The sequence below is a fragment of the Furipterus horrens genome, unplaced genomic scaffold, assembly GCF_987537825.1.
Source record: "Furipterus horrens unplaced genomic scaffold, mFurHor1.1.pri manual_scaffold_13, whole genome shotgun sequence".
In the NCBI taxonomy this organism is placed as follows: Eukaryota; Metazoa; Chordata; class Mammalia; order Chiroptera; family Furipteridae; genus Furipterus; species Furipterus horrens.
This window is the reverse complement of record NW_028327183.1, coordinates 39,372,314-39,390,177: the sequence shown is the minus strand read 5'-3', so window position 1 is coordinate 39,390,177 and position 17,864 is coordinate 39,372,314. Positions and strand designations below refer to the sequence as shown.

At 53.7% G+C, this 17,864-nt stretch overlaps 2 protein-coding genes and 1 pseudogene across 4 annotated transcripts; 1 reads left to right on the top strand and 2 right to left on the bottom strand.

Moving 5' to 3' along the window:
* Nucleotides 1–1,955: 1,955 nt before the first annotated feature.
* On the bottom strand, nucleotides 1,956–2,435 carry LOC149994618 (cyclin-dependent kinase inhibitor 3 pseudogene; annotated as a pseudogene).
* Nucleotides 2,436–4,198: 1,763 nt separating this feature from the next.
* LOC149994617 (galectin-7-like) lies at nucleotides 4,199–6,384 on the bottom strand. 2 transcript variants are annotated; one of them, XM_090260134.1, is made up of 4 exons: nucleotides 6,319–6,384; nucleotides 5,814–5,902; nucleotides 4,907–5,105; nucleotides 4,199–4,383 (listed from the first exon to the last, which is right to left on the bottom strand). In XM_090260134.1, the coding sequence occupies exons 1-4, from the start codon at nucleotides 6,331–6,333 to the stop codon at nucleotides 4,270–4,272; spliced, it is 417 nt and encodes a 138-aa protein (XP_090116260.1). In that variant the 5' UTR covers nucleotides 6,334–6,384; the 3' UTR covers nucleotides 4,199–4,269. The 2 variants fall into 2 exon arrangements, with proteins under 2 accessions (XP_090116260.1, XP_090116261.1); XM_090260135.1 differs by lacking the exon at nucleotides 6,319–6,384 and adding an exon at nucleotides 6,214–6,293.
* Nucleotides 6,385–14,687: 8,303 nt separating this feature from the next.
* Nucleotides 14,688–16,873, top strand: LGALS7 (galectin 7). 2 transcript variants are annotated; one of them, XM_090260136.1, is made up of 4 exons: nucleotides 14,688–14,753; nucleotides 15,170–15,258; nucleotides 15,967–16,165; nucleotides 16,689–16,873. In XM_090260136.1, the coding sequence occupies exons 1-4, from the start codon at nucleotides 14,739–14,741 to the stop codon at nucleotides 16,800–16,802; spliced, it is 417 nt and encodes a 138-aa protein (XP_090116262.1). In that variant the 5' UTR covers nucleotides 14,688–14,738; the 3' UTR covers nucleotides 16,803–16,873. The 2 variants fall into 2 exon arrangements, with proteins under 2 accessions (XP_090116262.1, XP_090116263.1); XM_090260137.1 differs by lacking the exon at nucleotides 14,688–14,753 and adding an exon at nucleotides 14,780–14,858.
* The last annotated feature ends 991 nt before the right edge of the window (nucleotides 16,874–17,864 follow it).

The window sequence follows — 17,864 nt, the reverse complement described above, 5'->3', positions numbered from 1 at the left end:
ACCAGTTGGCGAGGGTGTGATGTGACTCTCCTACATTGAGCTGGACATGCGGAATGGTCCCACCACACTGGAAAACAGCTGGGCAGTTTCTTATAAAGTTAAGCAGGCCCTGATGACATGACCCAGCAACTCAGCTCCTGGGTATTTACCCAAGACAAATCAAAACATATACCCCCACAAACACTTGTTCATATGATCCTAATGCATAGTCACCAACTCTGGAAACAACTCAAATGTCCACCAACGGGTGACTGCATAAACAACCGGTGGTATGGTCAAGGGGGCCAGACAGAAAAGAGCACGGACCCTACTTTTACACAAAAGGGCAGGAAGTATAGATGTATATATAATATATATGCTAATTTTTCTGATATTTGGAAATATATATTTCCAAAATATATATATGGTGGGGCAAAAGCAGATTTACATTTGTTCATATGGAAAATAATACAATAATAAATAACATAAGAATAAACTGCTTTTTGTACTCACAACTGTAAACCTACTTTTGCACACCCTGTATCTATTTCAATTATCCCCATAGTGTTAGAAGGAAAAATACATATATTAACAGTAACTATAATCTGGATTGTAAAATTGGGGATGATTTTGTTTTTCAAAATTCTGAAATAAGCATACATACATTTTATAATAAAAAAGGAGATTATAAAACGGGTAAAAACTACTGGCTGATATAGGTCCCAAGACACTCACTGAAGCATAGTTTGGCTGTAGGAGACGCTGTAACACCACCAGGCATCCAGAAGGGCTCAAGTGGCATTTGTGGTGTTTCGCCTCACCATGGAGCACCAGGCAGCCAGCAAAGAGAATGAAGGCAGACACATATATATTGCTAAGTGACAAAAACAAGGTCAGTGGGTGCTGGATGTTATTGCTTATGCAAGGAGGGCAAAGAAGCTGCATGTGCCTCTGTTTACAGAAGTTTTTTTTGAAAGACACAAGAAATGAACACATGGATTACAGCTGTTTACTCTCATAAAGGAAGACTTTCTTTTGCGTGTGTATATACATATAATTTATTTTGAAACAAAGGAAGTTGTAAGTGTAATACAAACATTTTTCCTACATTTGAGAATAAGTTGAAAACAAGCTTTCTTATCACCTTAAAATACTTTATTGTGTATTTTCTACAAATGAGAACATTCTCCTTCATGTCCACTATAAGGCAATGGTGAAAATTAGGAAATTAAAAGGATGGATCAGCCCTGACTGGAGTAGCTCAGTTGGTTGGGCAGCCCCTTGCAAACTGAAGGCTTGCCGGTTCAGTTCCTCCTTGGGGCACGTGCATGGGTTGTGGGTTTGGTCCCTGGTTGGGGTTGTGCAAGAGGCAACTGATTAATACCCCTTCTCTTTCTTCCTCCCTTCCCCCCTCTCTAAAAATAAACAAAATATTTAAAGATTACAAAAATCAAAAACATGTATTTATAATACTTGATAAATGCAAATAAAAGTAAAAACTAAATTATTCAACAAGCCCTGGGGACCAGGGGAATTCAGACTTTCTCAAGTTTTCCACTGGAAGAGGGGACCCCTTGTGAAAAGCTGACATAAGTGGATCCATTTTGTTTTGTCAATAAAAACTTTAGGAATATCTTCACATACACATTTGCAATCAAGTTCATAACACTAGTAGTTTCACTCCAATACAAATTATGTTAGCGAACTCTTAAATTTCAGACATGGTCATATATGTATATTTTATTTATTTATTTATTTATTTATTTATTTAATGATGCGTTTTAATTATTTAAAATTTATTCATTTTTAAAAAAGATTTTATTTATTTATTTTTAGAGAGAAGGGAAGGGAGGGAGAAAGAGAGGGAGAGAAACATCAATGTGTGGTTGCCTCTTGTGCGCCCCCAACTGGGGACCTGGCCGGCAACCAGGCATGTGCCCTGATCAGGAATCCAACCAGCAACCCTTTGGTTCAGAGGCTGGCGCTGAATCTACCGAACCACACCAGCCAGGGCTCATGCATATTTTAAATTATTTTTTTTCTTTTCTAGATGCAGATCTTGACAGTGACTCTCTTGATGACAGATGTGCAGCTAGTTGGTATGGTCTGTATTGCTCCAGATCCTCATGCGCTGTCTGTGGTTTGCTGTGGTGATACTGTGTCAGACAGATATAGTAGTAGACAAGTAGCTACAAGACAGATCTCCCAACTCCTCCCTAAGAGTGTATTAATGTTTTTCCCTTATTTTCAAGGCAGATTGCAAGCTCCTCCACTATTTAACAGTAGCTGGCTCTGTCAGGAGTCTCTCCATTTGGGGTTGGATGATGACGAGTGGTAATTCCATACTGTTGATAGAGATCCAAAAAGTTCGGGACTCTGTGTTTTGACAGTTCCCTTCTGGTGCAGAAAACAAATATGCCTTGTTTACCAGAGCTCTTTAGTTTTTCTGTATCTTTTTATTTTATTTTTTACTTTGTTAATTTATTTTTATTGTATTTTTTCCATCACAATTTATCCCCTTTATACCCCCCCTTTAATATCTTTAAATTTATAACCTGTAAGAGCACATAAACCAAGAAACTGACAACAAATCACTTGTGACAGGGGTAGGCATGATATCAGAACTGGAGTCTGTTCATCTTCAAAGAGCTACTTTAGCCCCACCCTGTATATATTTCAATTTTGATGAGTCAAACTCACTTGTTTGCAACGAACTAGGTGGTTTCATCGCCGACCGCCCCAAGAGGAGCCATTTTAAAATGCAGCCCTAGCAACTCTTACAGAGGAACTGCCTTCCTTTTTTTCATAAAAACCCCTTGCCTTCGCCCTAATATTGGGTTTGGGTTTCTAAGCCGATCTATGCCCCCAATTGCAATTTTGTGATCTCAAACGCTATTGCCTCTCATTTCCACGGTTTTTGTGGTTGTTTTGGTTAACAACCTCATTTCTCGGCCCACCCAGAGATGTATTCTTTCGGGCCGCACATAGCGTGGGGGTGGTTTCAGGCAAAGCGTCCCACGAGGCAGAAAAACGGATCCTGAAAAGTGCCAAACCTCTCGGCGAGGCTTGGCTTTCCCGCCACCCGACGCTCTGTCTCAGGTGAAGTCAGGAACCAGCTGCGACGTCGGCGGCGGTCACCAGGGAATGGAGAGGTCTGTCGCGAGGCTCGCAGGTTCGTAGCCTGCGGCCCGATGGAGGAACGGACATTCGGAGAATCCGGACCCGACACACTGTGCGGAGCTGGCGCGCTGCCACCAGCGGGGCTCCACACACAAGAGCGCTGCGTGGAGGGTGCGGGGCACCGGGCGATCGCATGGTCTCGGCTGCGCCCACCGCAAAGGCCATTTGGAGGTGACTCAGAGACCCCCCGCAACACCTCCCCCTGACACCAGATAATCAATCACCCACTGGCGGGCGGGGGAGAGCTGGGCGTCTGTCTGTCCTGAGCCCACCCTTCCCTTCCCTTTCAAATCACTCGGGGGAGTGGAGGAGGAGGAAGTGGGCCGGCCACCGCAGCGGGGCCCCAAGGAGCCCGGGCCCGCAGGGCCCCTGCCGCTTCAGTCCGCTTCTGCCCTGGGGCGCACGCGGGTGGAGGCCTGTCCCGAAGCAGTGACAGACGCGAGGCCGGAGACGCCCGGATCTGCTCCCCAACCCCCACCCGGCCGCGGGCACCGAGAGGTGGGGTTCAGAAGGGAGGCAAGGGGCGTGAGAGATTTTCTTTTTTAAAGATTGTATTTATTTGTTTGTTACAGAGAAGGAAGGAAGGAAGGGAGAAAAAGAGGGAGAGAAGCAACAATGTGTGAGAGAACATCGACTGGTTGCCTCTCGCATGCCCCCACTCGCCCCAACTGGGACCCTGACCTGCAACCCAGGCAGGTGTCCTGACCGGGAATAGAACTGGCGACCTTTTGGTTTACACGCTGGCACTCAATCCACTGCGCCACTCCAGTCAGAACAGAACTGAGAGATTTAATGGCCCATCGCCACGAGGTCGGGGTCTCCAAAGACTAAGCGTGCGGCTTCGCAAAGTACTTCAGGGGCACCAGCCGAGGACCCGGCCCTGCATCTCGAGATCCTCCTACGGCGTCCAGACAGGACAGGGCCTCGCAGGTCCAGGCCCGGATCCCACCTCGGCCGCCGAATCGCTGAGTGACGCAGGTCAGGGACCGCCCCCCTCTGACCTGCGGTCCCTTTGCTACGTGAAGGAGACACGGACACAGAGGAGGAGCCCAGATGCGGGGCTAAGACTTTATTTGCCGTCCGGGTCCCCGCCCCGGCTCCCCGCCAGGCTCAGAAGATCTTCACCGACTGCAGCTGCAGGTCCCCGCCCACCTCCAGGACGCGCACGCGCGCCGGCGGGATGCGGTAGCGGAAGTGGTGGTATTCCGCGTCCCCGACCACCGCCTGCGGAGCACAGGGGTGGGCGCTTACGATCGGGCTGCCCAGGCCGCTGCGGGGCGTCTTCCCGACCCGGACCCGCGCTGTGTGACCCGGGCCGCCGCATAGCGCGCCAAGCCCCACGTCCCCAGTGGGGAAACGCGCGAATGTGCCTTCTGACCCCCGTCCTGAGGTGCAGTAATGCGTCTGTTGGCACTCGAGCGCTTTCTAAGTGTTGGCAGCGCATGTTGGCGCGAACCCGACGCCCACTGCCTCAGGACGGTGCACGGCTGGGAGGCGGAGGGTCTGCAGCGACCACACTCCTTCTGGGGCTTCTTTTTCGGCCTTGTCTCCCCGCGCGTCCTTGTCCCTGTGCACAGACCCAACCTCAGGGGCAAAGGAACAGGGAGTCGGGGCCGGGGTGGAAGTTGGGGCCACGCCTGGCCTTGGCCACGCCTTTGCTCCGCACCTCCTGTCAAGGCCTGGCCGGCCTTCCCCACCCACAGGAGGGACCTGAGTCCTGGCGCCCACCCCTGCGGCAGAGTCGCACCTTGAAGCCTTCTTCGGTAGCGATGAGGAGCACTTCGAAGGGCTGCCCACGCTGAAAGGGAAGGCCACGACCGCGCTCCTCCTTGCCCCAGGAACCCTGCTCCTTGGAGTTGAAGACCACCACGGACTCGTCCAACCGGGGGTTGAAATGCAGCGCAGCCTCAGCACCCTCCTGGTCGCACAGCAGGTTTACATGAAACCTGGGGAATGGAGGATGGGGATAGGGGTTGGCAGGGAATAAAGGTCAAGGGCCATGAACCACCCAGACCATCACAGGCCAAAGAATTAAGCACACCCAAATTTTACATGGGCCTGGGTATATCACACACCACAGGGGTTGTGGACTGGCGGACAAGAAACCCACATTCCAGGCGGACACACACCCACCAAGCAAGGATCGCTAAACTGTGGCCTGGGAGAGTGTGGGAGTTGCCAAGGAGTGGTTGTGCGGATGACCAGGGTGCTCCAGAACCCCAGGGAATCCCTAGTTCTCAAAGGGCTGAGAACAATCCCGGGGGCCCCCATATTCCCAGGAAGCCTGAAGTTTCAGGACACAGGAAGTCAAACAATTTATTGCATAGTACACCCAGACTCCCAGAGCACCTCCAGACCACAACACATGTTCCAGAGTCCCAGGGGACTCAGTTTGCAAGTCAGAGAACAACAGGTAGGAACCCCCAAATGGCTTTGGGACCCCCAGATTCTTAGAGACCTCAGCTCCACAGTCAGGGGACAAATTTGTAAAAACATCAGATTCCAAAAGGTTGGCAATGGCCTGGGAACTCCAAACTTTGGCGGGCAAAGGTGGCCCCGGGGCCCTCGTCTCTGGGCTGTAAGGAGTCCAGGTGAGCTGAGCTGAGACCTCCCACCCCTTATCCTTGGAACCTGAGGTCACACTGGAGTCTCACCTGCCAGCCTTGTCGGGGACAACACCACGAATTCTCATCACGGTGCCCACCCTGACACCCTCCGGCAGCGAGGTCTTGTGGGGCACATTCTGCAAGAGTCCAGGCGGGAGGGGGCGTGTGAACCAGGGAGACGGAGGAGAGGGACAGATGGTTCACGCCAGGGAGAGAACGACCAGGACCCCGGTCCAGCACAATCAGAGAGAAGGAAGGCACGGGGAGAAAGAAGCAAAGAAAGTGAAACACAAGGGAAGAGCCGTTAAACGAAGCACAAAGAAGTGAGAGAAACATATTTAGAGAGAAAAACCAAGAGGAGGCACCAAGAGGACAGGGGGGCAATGAGATGGGTGGCTCCACCCAGAAGGCAGCGCCCATACACCGCACAGCACACCCGACCACTCACTTTCTCCTTTGAAACAGGAGACCTCAGCCGGGCCCCAGCCCCTCCCCTCATCTGGTGCGGCCTTAGGTCCATGACCCTCCAACCCTCAGGCCCTGGAATACTCACAGAGCTCCCGGCCATGGCTGGGTCGGTGCAACAGGCAACTGCGGTGGTGGTGATGGCTGCAGGGACCTTAAGTAAAAGGCAGGGCGTGGCAGGGCCTGATGACTCACCCCCATCCTGTCCACACCCACCACCCACGCCTGGCACAGACCCTGGCCCTGGGGCTCGGGTGGCCCAGCACCCTCTCACCCTCCTCCACTCACTGGAGGTTCCCAGGCGAACTGCCTCTCTCCTCTGCGCTAACAACGATAGGAATAGTTAGTAACAATGATGATAATAACAACAACAGCAGCAGCAGAAACAAAGAAGACTCATGGAGCCACCGCCCACGCAACCCCACCTTCCTGCCACCCGGCATAGAGAAGGACCCTTATCCCATTTTGTCCTGGAATATTGAGTCCTGAGAGGCTAAGTCAGGGTTGGAACTCCGACGCCTCCCTCCCAGGTTAAGACCTGCTATGTGTCTCCCCCGAAATTCCAGTTAATGCTTCTGTAGTATAACAGAAGCTCTAAGGGGCAGGATTCTTGCCTGATGTCCAGTGCCATGTCCCTGTGCCCAGAGCAGTGCCTGGCACACGGTAAGTGCTCAGAGAGGATGGGCGAATAAAGGGAGAGAAAGAACCACAGCTGCCATTTGCTAAGCCTCTGGGTCTGGCCAGCACATGCAAGCAACCGATGATGCTCACACATGCTTTTGAGGGACATGCAAGGACCCCCCCCCCCCCCACAAGCCCCGCTTTACATTCAAGGAAATCGAGGCTCCGAAAGGGGAATCAATTTGCCCAAAGCACGCAGCTGTGCAATTCTATGGTGACTGTTTCTCTGGCTTTCTTCATCTCTGGAAGTTTCTGTCTTGTTTATTCTGTGTCTGTGAATGTCCCAGTCACTCTGTGTCCCTCTGTCGCCCCCTGTCTCTGCGTCTGCCTTCCGTGAGTTCCTGTCCTGTTTCTCTTGCTTGTTCCTCACCCCAGAATTAGCACCACACTCCCACCTAGTTTCGGGACAAGGGATGTGGGGTAGGGAGTCCTAGGACCTACGCACCCCCAGACAAGGGAGAGAACACAATGGGACCCTCCATCCAGGCTCATTTCCAGCCCCCATAGCCCAAGACTCTAGAGAACTCCAGGATAGGAAGGGTGGGGCGGGGAGGGGGAGAATGCTGAAAGGTGGTTCTGGAAGTCGAGGGAGAGGGAGGGTGGGGGAACTAGGCAGAAAGCCCTCCTACAGCCTAGCAGCTCTCCTTTTCCTTTTCACCCCTTCACTGTCACCCCATCCTGCCTCACCCCAGAGAGGGAAGAGGCCTAGGGCAGAGAAGGCTGCGGAATGGAAACTTTGGGTGGAGACAAGCAGACTCAGCACCTCACGCGCTGCCCTCCAACACCCCCTCCTCCCCCCGCCCCACCAGACCTCCCGGGCCCTCGAAGGTGCCAGTGCAGGTAGGGGAACAAGTGCATTTGGCTGAGAGCTGCAAGCTCCCCAGGCTCCCCATTTGGCAGAGAAGAAAACTCAGGCTTAGAGAGGGGCCGCCTCTCAGCCAAGGCCCCCCAGCAAGGAGGGGCCAGGCCTGGGCTGGAGTCCGGGGCTGTGGGCCAAGGGCATGTCAGCCAAGGGCATGTCATCGGACTTTAAACAGAGAGGACAGCGGGGTTGAGGTTGTAGGCCCAACAGCTTGGGGTGGAGAGACTCCCAGAATGATGGGCTCCAAGGCTCCGATCACAGAGGGCGGCCGTTTCTTGTCCCATCTGTACTGCTACCGTATCCCAGTTGTTATCAGAGAAACCCTGGCTCTTCTCACCAAATCAGTAAAGAATTACAGATCAGCGCGCCTATTAGCGTGCACGCAAAGTTTATTGGTGAATGGGAGAGCAAAAGCAAGGGTGGCCAAAGGCCGGGGTGGCAAGCTCGCCCTCCGGCGGCCAGGGGCCCTGCGGCCAGAAGGCCAAGAGCACCGTGAGAGCCAAGAGAGCGAGTCCTTTGTTCAGAGGACTTATATAGTTGGCAGGGTAGGGATGAAGAAGTTACATTTTGATTGACGGATAAAGGTGGAGCCAGCTTCTCTTGGGGGGGAGGGGGCGCGGAACATAATTACCCAAACATAGGTATGTGTGGGGGTCTCTTAGCCCGATTCCTTATCTCGCTGCAGACTCCATTTGTTCATCTTGTTGTAAAACACACACGTGAAGAGAGGCAGTAAATTAAAGTTGGGACAGTTACCCGAAGTTATTTATGGGCTCTTTCTGTAAGCATTAGGGACTCCCTCGTAAAACAGATAGTGACCAGAGGTAGGCGATTAACCAAAGTTGGTTTGGGTCTCTTCCCTTTGGGCACTGTGGACCCTCTCCCGCCTTTCTGGCCTTGGCATGAGTGCACAGTTTCAAAGGATTTCCTAAAGGATACATAGAATTTCAAGGACTTCCCGCCTCCCATACTAGCACAGTGCTTCCTGTGACGTTGGAACACCTGGCAATATTATGAGACCAGGCCCAGGGCTGCTGAGTTAGCGGGTGAGACGTGTCTCCCTTTGCTTTTAGCCTTCTGTATGAAGTTCTTTGTTAGATTGCAATGCTGAGGGGCCTGCCTTTGTTTCCCCTCTGGTACTCATTCGACTGTAACACAATGACACATCTTCTCCCCGACTGCCTGGGTGTTTCTTCACAGGTTGGCAACCTACAAGTCCAGACTTGATTTTGGTGCGGGGCCAAACGTTTGCTTTCAGTCTCCTATCGCTGTGATTTCTGGTTCACATCTGATAACTGAGATATGCACACCCGTCATGATTCCTATTCATTTGTGTAGATTATCGTCAAATCAGTGCTGGAAATACATTTTCCCGGGCATTTTCTTTCATTTCCAAAGAAGTAGAGAATGTATTTATTTCCCAGGGGTCTTTATTCTCAAGCTCTACATCGCACTCGTGAACTGTAACATTCTAAACCACAGTGGAATGGTGTCGAGGGTGGAGTGAGGGCATGAAGGCGGCGCCCTCCTGAGTGGGATCAGTGCCTTCAGGGAGGGACCCAGAGAGCTCCTTTGCCCTCAGCCATGTTAGGCATTTTTATTAGAGCAGCCCTAACAGAGTAAGACAACACAAGGGTGGGCTCACACCTTCCAGTTTTATTCCCAGTACTGTCATGCGTGACTCTTGCTTCCGGATTCAGCCTGTGGGAGTCCTTCAGGTGAGCTCAGTACCTGTTCAATGTGCCCGGCACTTGGGGAGCACTTTCTTCCTGTCACATGAGCCTTGGAACAGCCATTTCTACAAGAGCTCCTTGAGCAGAGAAGGAAGAGCCCTAGGGGCCAAGGTCTGGGGCCAGGGCTGCTCCTGCTACTCGGGTGCCACTGCTTCCAGGCCCAAGGAGGCAGGGGATGCATGAGTACCTGTGTCTGCAATCATTGTAGGGGAGGTAAAATGCTAGTTCCACCCTCCTAGGGTATTTCCGCTGGGCCCGAGAATGAAACCGACCTGTCCAACTGACAAGACTGACGGAGAAATGCACACAGTTATCCGAGTTGTATGCGACACCGGAGCCCCCATAACAAAATGGAGACTCAGAGAGATGGCTGAACCTACCTGCCCTTCTATCAAGGTGAACAATAGGGGCAATTGTGAAAAAATAACTAAACTAGAGCACAGGGAGGCTGAAGGAAGATAAGAATTATTTTCACAAGGCCTGTTTGTATACAGTCCTCTAGGTCCCAATGTGATGAGAAGAATGTTACCTTCCTCCTGGCACTTTCCTCTGGAAGGGGGTTTTCACACGAAAGTTTTCAACTCCTGATTTCAGGAAGGAAAGGGGAGAGAGGGATGCCCTTCTGATACCTGCTGTTTTGTAAGTTCCTTTAGCTCAAAAAATCCTTAGGTCAAAGGGGCGTACTTTGGGCTGGCATGTTCTGCCACATTCAACATCCACACATGTGTTCTCACCTGTACTTACTTCTCTCGTACATGTGTCTCTGCTCATCAGTCACAGAAGGCACATACTGTAGGCTTCCATCCATGCAAGATCCCTGGAGTAGTTACATTCCCGGGGACAGAAAGAAGAACGGTGGTGGCCAGGGGCGGGGTGGGGAGTGATGTTTAGCGGGTACAGAGACTGGGTGGGAGAAGGTGTAAAGGCCTGGAGATGGATGGCGTGAGGATGTGGAACAACGTGGAGGATTTGATCTCACAGAATGAACTTGAATACTTTCAAAAATGGGTACAAGGTAAATACTACGTTACTTATATTTTAACACAATAAAAACTTTATTATAAAAGAAACATTGTCCCCACGCCCAAATAAATACCCAGTCAAGAAATTAAGCTCAAAAGGACTCTTCTAATTCCAACCCGAGGTCACACGTTCATGCTCTTTGCCCCTGTTCCATACCTGTAACGCCCTCCAATGAGTGTGAAAGTAGGCCCTGGTCTGCCATCCTGACACCCACAAGGCATTTCCTCCCCAGGGGACCAACCCCTCCTGGCCCTGCTGGGTGCAGCACCTCTCAGTGGGCCACACCCCTGAACAGACACCTCTTCCCTGCTGGGGGCTGGGCGCCCCCTCTCCTGCTGCCCTCCTTACCCCCCGAACCCCACACCCTGAGGGTCAGCCCTCTGCTGAGCCCCCTCCTCACCTGCTCCTCTGACGCCCCAGCTGGACACAGCCCCTGAGTAGGAGGTGCCCCCTCAGCCCACTCAGGCCCCCGTGGGCTCCCCACCCCCAGGGAAGCAGCCCTTGCTCGCCCACCTAAGGGCTGTAGGGCCCAATAATCTGACAGAGGAAGGAGAGGAAGGAAGGAAGGAAGGAAGGAAGGAAGGAAGGAAGGAAGGAAGGAAGGAAAGAAGTGGAGGAGGAGGAGGAGCATGGAGCATGGGAATTATAAGAATTCCTTACGACGTGGAGGCTTCATTGGACAATGGAAATACTTTGAATTTAATCTAACGTAAAATCCCCCATGCAGCCTTGAAAATTTAAGGGAGTTTAATGAAATGGGTTTATGAAGCAACAAAACATGACAGAAAAGGGATGACCTTTGCAGGGATTGCATTGATACAAATTACTGTATTTTTTAATAGAAATTAAGGTTTCCAACAGGCTTCCTGGCTTATGAAAAAAAGTCACATTTTTTAACGTATCTTTATTTTGAAAATTCATTTACAAAACCAAAGCGGCCCCTGGATTATCTTCACTGTGCACACACACACACAAACAGCCCAATGTCACCAAGAAGCTGGCACTGACAGAGCGTGGGATTTCAGCTCCTACAATGACTGTGTGTGCGATTAGCTCCTTCCCAGCAGACTTCTATCCTGAAGGAGGGCGAAAGTCAGCAAACTCAGCCTGCTGGCCACCCCTCTTCTTTATGTTCTCGGCTAATGAACTTGAACCTGTCAAATGCTGAGGAGGGACACGGTATACTGGCGGGGGGGCGGGGGGGGGGCGCTGCTCTTTCCGGGATTGGAAGAAGCTGGGTTGGGTGGTGGTTGCCCAGGTCTACTACGTGTGTGAGCAAGCTCGTCGAAGTATTCTGTGAAATCTGCACAGTTCACGAGTGCGATGTAGAGCTTGAGAATAAAGACCCCTGGGAAATAAATACATTCTCTACTTCTTTGGAAATGAAAGAAAATGCCCGGGAAAATGTATTTCCAGCACTGATTTGACGATAATCTACACAAATGAATAGGAATCATGACAGGTGTGCATATCTCAGTTATCAGATGTGAACCAGAAATCACAGCGATAGGAGACTGAAAGCAAACGTTTGGCCCCGCACCAAAATCAAGTCTGGACTTGTAGGTTGCCAACCTGTGAAGAAACACCCAGGCAGTCGGGGAGAAGATGTGTCATTGTGTTACAGTCGAATGAGTACCAGAGGGGAAACAAAGGCAGGCCCCTCAGCATTGCAATCTAACAAAGAACTTCATACAGAAGGCTAAAAGCAAAGGGAGACACGTCTCACCCGCTAACTCAGCAGCCCTGGGCCTGGTCTCATAATATTGCCAGGTGTTCCAACGTCACAGGAAGCACTGTGCTAGTATGGGAGGCGGGAAGTCCTTGAAATTCTATGTATCCTTTAGGAAATCCTTTGAAACTGTGCACTCATGCCAAGGCCAGAAAGGCGGGAGAGGGTCCACAGTGCCCAAAGGGAAGAGACCCAAACCAACTTTGGTTAATCGCCTACCTCTGGTCACTATCTGTTTTACGAGGGAGTCCCTAATGCTTACAGAAAGAGCCCATAAATAACTTCGGGTAACTGTCCCAACTTTAATTTACTGCCTCTCTTCACGTGTGTGTTTTACAACAAGATGAACAAATGGAGTCTGCAGCGAGATAAGGAATCGGGCTAAGAGACCCCCACACATACCTATGTTTGGGTAATTATGTTCCGCGCCCCCTCCCCCCCAAGAGAAGCTGGCTCCACCTTTATCCGTCAATCAAAATGTAACTTCTTCATCCCTACCCTGCCAACTATATAAGTCCTCTGAACAAAGGACTCGCTCTCTTGGCTCTCACGGTGCTCTTGGCCTTCTGGCCGCAGGGCCCCTGGCCGCCGGAGGGCGAGCTTGCCACCCCGGCCTTTGGCCACCCTTGCTTTTGCTCTCCCATTCACCAATAAACTTTGCGTGCACGCTAATAGGCGCGCTGATCTGTAATTCTTTACTGATTTGGTGAGAAGAGCCAGGGTTTCTCTGATAACAACTGGGATACGGTAGCAGTACAGATGGGACAAGAAACGGCCGCCCTCTGTGATCGGAGCCTTGGAGCCCATCATTCTGGGAGTCTCTCCACCCCAAGCTGTTGGGCCTACAACCTCAACCCCGCTGTCCTCTCTGTTTAAAGTCCGATGACATGCCCTTGGCTGACATGCCCTTGGCCCACAGCCCCGGACTCCAGCCCAGGCCTGGCCCCTCCTTGCTGGGGGGCCTTGGCTGAGAGGCGGCCCCTCTCTAAGCCTGAGTTTTCTTCTCTGCCAAATGGGGAGCCTGGGGAGCTTGCAGCTCTCAGCCAAATGCACTTGTTCCCCTACCTGCACTGGCACCTTCGAGGGCCCGGGAGGTCTGGTGGGGCGGGGGGAGGAGGGGGTGTTGGAGGGCAGCGCGTGAGGTGCTGAGTCTGCTTGTCTCCACCCAAAGTTTCCATTCCGCAGCCTTCTCTGCCCTAGGCCTCTTCCCTCTCTGGGGTGAGGCAGGATGGGGTGACAGTGAAGGGGTGAAAAGGAAAAGGAGAGCTGCTAGGCTGTAGGAGGGCTTTCTGCCTAGTTCCCCCACCCTCCCTCTCCCTCGACTTCCAGAACCACCTTTCAGCATTCTCCCCCTCCCCGCCCCACCCTTCCTATCCTGGAGTTCTCTAGAGTCTTGGGCTATGGGGGCTGGAAATGAGCCTGGATGGAGGGTCCCATTGTGTTCTCTCCCTTGTCTGGGGGTGCGTAGGTCCTAGGACTCCCTACCCCACATCCCTTGTCCCGAAACTAGGTGGGAGTGTGGTGCTAATTCTGGGGTGAGGAACAAGCAAGAGAAACAGGACAGGAACTCACGGAAGGCAGACGCAGAGACAGGGGGCGACAGAGGGACACAGAGTGACTGGGACATTCACAGACACAGAATAAACAAGACAGAAACTTCCAGAGATGAAGAAAGCCAGAGAAACAGTCACCATAGAATTGCACAGCTGCGTGCTTTGGGCAAATTGATTCCCCTTTCGGAGCCTCGATTTCCTTGAATGTAAAGCGGGGCTTGTGGGGGGGGGGGTCCTTGCATGTCCCTCAAAAGCATGTGTGAGCATCATCGGTTGCTTGCATGTGCTGGCCAGACCCAGAGGCTTAGCAAATGGCAGCTGTGGTTCTTTCTCTCCCTTTATTCGCCCATCCTCTCTGAGCACTTACCGTGTGCCAGGCACTGCTCTGGGCACAGGGACATGGCACTGGACATCAGGCAAGAATCCTGCCCCTTAGAGCTTCTGTTATACTACAGAAGCATTAACTGGAATTTCGGGGGAGACACATAGCAGGTCTTAACCTGGGAGGGAGGCGTCGGAGTTCCAACCCTGACTTAGCCTCTCAGGACTCAATATTCCAGGACAAAATGGGATAAGGGTCCTTCTCTATGCCGGGTGGCAGGAAGGTGGGGTTGCGTGGGCGGTGGCTCCATGAGTCTTCTTTGTTTCTGCTGCTGCTGTTGTTGTTATTATCATCATTGTTACTAACTATTCCTATCGTTGTTAGCGCAGAGGAGAGAGGCAGTTCGCCTGGGAACCTCCAGTGAGTGGAGGAGGGTGAGAGGGTGCTGGGCCACCCGAGCCCCAGGGCCAGGGTCTGTGCCAGGCGTGGGTGGTGGGTGTGGACAGGATGGGGGTGAGTCATCAGGCCCTGCCACGCCCTGCCTTTTACTTAAGGTCCCTGCAGCCATCACCACCACCGCAGTTGCCTGTTGCACCGACCCAGCCATGGCCGGGAGCTCTGTGAGTATTCCAGGGCCTGAGGGTTGGAGGGTCATGGACCTAAGGCCGCACCAGATGAGGGGAGGGGCTGGGGCCCGGCTGAGGTCTCCTGTTTCAAAGGAGAAAGTGAGTGGTCGGGTGTGCTGTGCGGTGTATGGGCGCTGCCTTCTGGGTGGAGCCACCCATCTCATTGCCCCCCTGTCCTCTTGGTGCCTCCTCTTGGTTTTTCTCTCTAAATATGTTTCTCTCACTTCTTTGTGCTTCGTTTAACGGCTCTTCCCTTGTGTTTCACTTTCTTTGCTTCTTTCTCCCCGTGCCTTCCTTCTCTCTGATTGTGCTGGACCGGGGTCCTGGTCGTTCTCTCCCTGGCGTGAACCATCTGTCCCTCTCCTCCGTCTCCCTGGTTCACACGCCCCCTCCCGCCTGGACTCTTGCAGAATGTGCCCCACAAGACCTCGCTGCCGGAGGGTGTCAGGGTGGGCACCGTGATGAGAATTCGTGGTGTTGTCCCCGACAAGGCTGGCAGGTGAGACTCCAGTGTGACCTCAGGTTCCAAGGATAAGGGGTGGGAGGTCTCAGCTCAGCTCACCTGGACTCCTTACAGCCCAGAGACGAGGGCCCCGGGGCCACCTTTGCCCGCCAAAGTTTGGAGTTCCCAGGCCATTGCCAACCTTTTGGAATCTGATGTTTTTACAAATTTGTCCCCTGACTGTGGAGCTGAGGTCTCTAAGAATCTGGGGGTCCCAAAGCCATTTGGGGGTTCCTACCTGTTGTTCTCTGACTTGCAAACTGAGTCCCCTGGGACTCTGGAACATGTGTTGTGGTCTGGAGGTGCTCTGGGAGTCTGGGTGTACTATGCAATAAATTGTTTGACTTCCTGTGTCCTGAAACTTCAGGCTTCCTGGGAATATGGGGGCCCCCGGGATTGTTCTCAGCCCTTTGAGAACTAGGGATTCCCTGGGGTTCTGGAGCACCCTGGTCATCCGCACAACCACTCCTTGGCAACTCCCACACTCTCCCAGGCCACAGTTTAGCGATCCTTGCTTGGTGGGTGTGTGTCCGCCTGGAATGTGGGTTTCTTGTCCGCCAGTCCACAACCCCTGTGGTGTGTGATATACCCAGGCCCATGTAAAATTTGGGTGTGCTTAATTCTTTGGCCTGTGATGGTCTGGGTGGTTCATGGCCCTTGACCTTTATTCCCTGCCAACCCCTATCCCCATCCTCCATTCCCCAGGTTTCATGTAAACCTGCTGTGCGACCAGGAGGGTGCTGAGGCTGCGCTGCATTTCAACCCCCGGTTGGACGAGTCCGTGGTGGTCTTCAACTCCAAGGAGCAGGGTTCCTGGGGCAAGGAGGAGCGCGGTCGTGGCCTTCCCTTTCAGCGTGGGCAGCCCTTCGAAGTGCTCCTCATCGCTACCGAAGAAGGCTTCAAGGTGCGACTCTGCCGCAGGGGTGGGCGCCAGGACTCAGGTCCCTCCTGTGGGTGGGGAAGGCCGGCCAGGCCTTGACAGGAGGTGCGGAGCAAAGGCGTGGCCAAGGCCAGGCGTGGCCCCAACTTCCACCCCGGCCCCGACTCCCTGTTCCTTTGCCCCTGAGGTTGGGTCTGTGCACAGGGACAAGGACGCGCGGGGAGACAAGGCCGAAAAAGAAGCCCCAGAAGGAGTGTGGTCGCTGCAGACCCTCCGCCTCCCAGCCGTGCACCGTCCTGAGGCAGTGGGCGTCGGGTTCGCGCCAACATGCGCTGCCAACACTTAGAAAGCGCTCGAGTGCCAACAGACGCATTACTGCACCTCAGGACGGGGGTCAGAAGGCACATTCGCGCGTTTCCCCACTGGGGACGTGGGGCTTGGCGCGCTATGCGGCGGCCCGGGTCACACAGCGCGGGTCCGGGTCGGGAAGACGCCCCGCAGCGGCCTGGGCAGCCCGATCGTAAGCGCCCACCCCTGTGCTCCGCAGGCGGTGGTCGGGGACGCGGAATACCACCACTTCCGCTACCGCATCCCGCCGGCGCGCGTGCGCGTCCTGGAGGTGGGCGGGGACCTGCAGCTGCAGTCGGTGAAGATCTTCTGAGCCTGGCGGGGAGCCGGGGCGGGGACCCGGACGGCAAATAAAGTCTTAGCCCCGCATCTGGGCTCCTCCTCTGTGTCCGTGTCTCCTTCACGTAGCAAAGGGACCGCAGGTCAGAGGGGGGCGGTCCCTGACCTGCGTCACTCAGCGATTCGGCGGCCGAGGTGGGATCCGGGCCTGGACCTGCGAGGCCCTGTCCTGTCTGGACGCCGTAGGAGGATCTCGAGATGCAGGGCCGGGTCCTCGGCTGGTGCCCCTGAAGTACTTTGTGAAGCCGCACGCTTAGTCTTTGGAGACCCCGACCTCGTGGCGATGGGCCATTAAATTCCGACGGCCCCGCGCCGCGTCTTTGGCCCCCACCTCTCGGTGCTCCCCAGGCCTCTGGGTACCTGGAGACGCTCGGGCGGGTCGGGGTGGGGAGCGAATTCGGGCGTCGCTCGCCTCCCATATGTCCCTGCATCGGAACAGGCCTCCACCCGCGTGCGCCCAGGGGCACAGGCGGACTGAAGCGGCAGGTGCCCGGCGAGGCGGGGCGGGACGCGAAGAGGCCGGGGTCCTGGGTCCCCGCTGCGGTGGCCGGCCCCATATCCACACTCCTTCCCCCTCGTTTCTGGCAGTTGGCTCTGGAGGGGAAGAAAGGGTGCTCGCAGGACAGATGAAGGCCCAGTTGACCCCGACCGCCAAGCGGTGATTATCTGCTGTCAAGGGGTAGGGCGGGGGGGCGGGGGGGCGGGTCTCTGGGTGCCTTTGTGATGAGGGTAGCTGGGACCACGGAAGCGCCCTAAGCCTCTCAATCTCCGCGAGGCGCTCGGATCTGCGGGTGTTGGGCTGTGGATGGAGCCCCTCCGGTGGCTGCCAGTCAGCTTCAAATGTATCCCAGGAACGTCCGGAGCCTGCTCTGCAGAATTTATTTTGGCTGCGTGCTTCGAACCTGAGAAGTTGGTGACTTGTCATCCCCTGGTGGCCGTTACGGACGTTGCAATCCTAGCGATCTGTGCAGGAGCCCCGTTTTACCCCAGTTTCGCCTGTGGAGGAGGCAAAATCATGTGGGCCCCCCAAGCCAGG

Excerpts from the sequence above, each read along its gene's own strand:
- LOC149994617 (XM_090260135.1), bottom strand. The coding sequence starts at position 6,285 with ATGGACCTAAGGCCGCACCAGATGAGGGGAGGGGCTGGGGCCCGGCTG. Across the intron at positions 5,903-6,213 it reads CTCCTGTTTCAAAGGAGAAA|AATGTGCCCCACAAGACCTC; the intron begins GTGAGTGGTCGG and ends GGACTCTTGCAG. Across the intron at positions 5,106-5,813 it reads GTCCCCGACAAGGCTGGCAG|GTTTCATGTAAACCTGCTGT; the intron begins GTGAGACTCCAG and ends TCCATTCCCCAG.
- LGALS7 (XM_090260137.1), top strand. The coding sequence starts at position 14,787 with ATGGACCTAAGGCCGCACCAGATGAGGGGAGGGGCTGGGGCCCGGCTG. Across the intron at positions 14,859-15,169 it reads CTCCTGTTTCAAAGGAGAAA|AATGTGCCCCACAAGACCTC; the intron begins GTGAGTGGTCGG and ends GGACTCTTGCAG. Across the intron at positions 16,166-16,688 it reads CTACCGAAGAAGGCTTCAAG|GCGGTGGTCGGGGACGCGGA; the intron begins GTGCGACTCTGC and ends TGTGCTCCGCAG.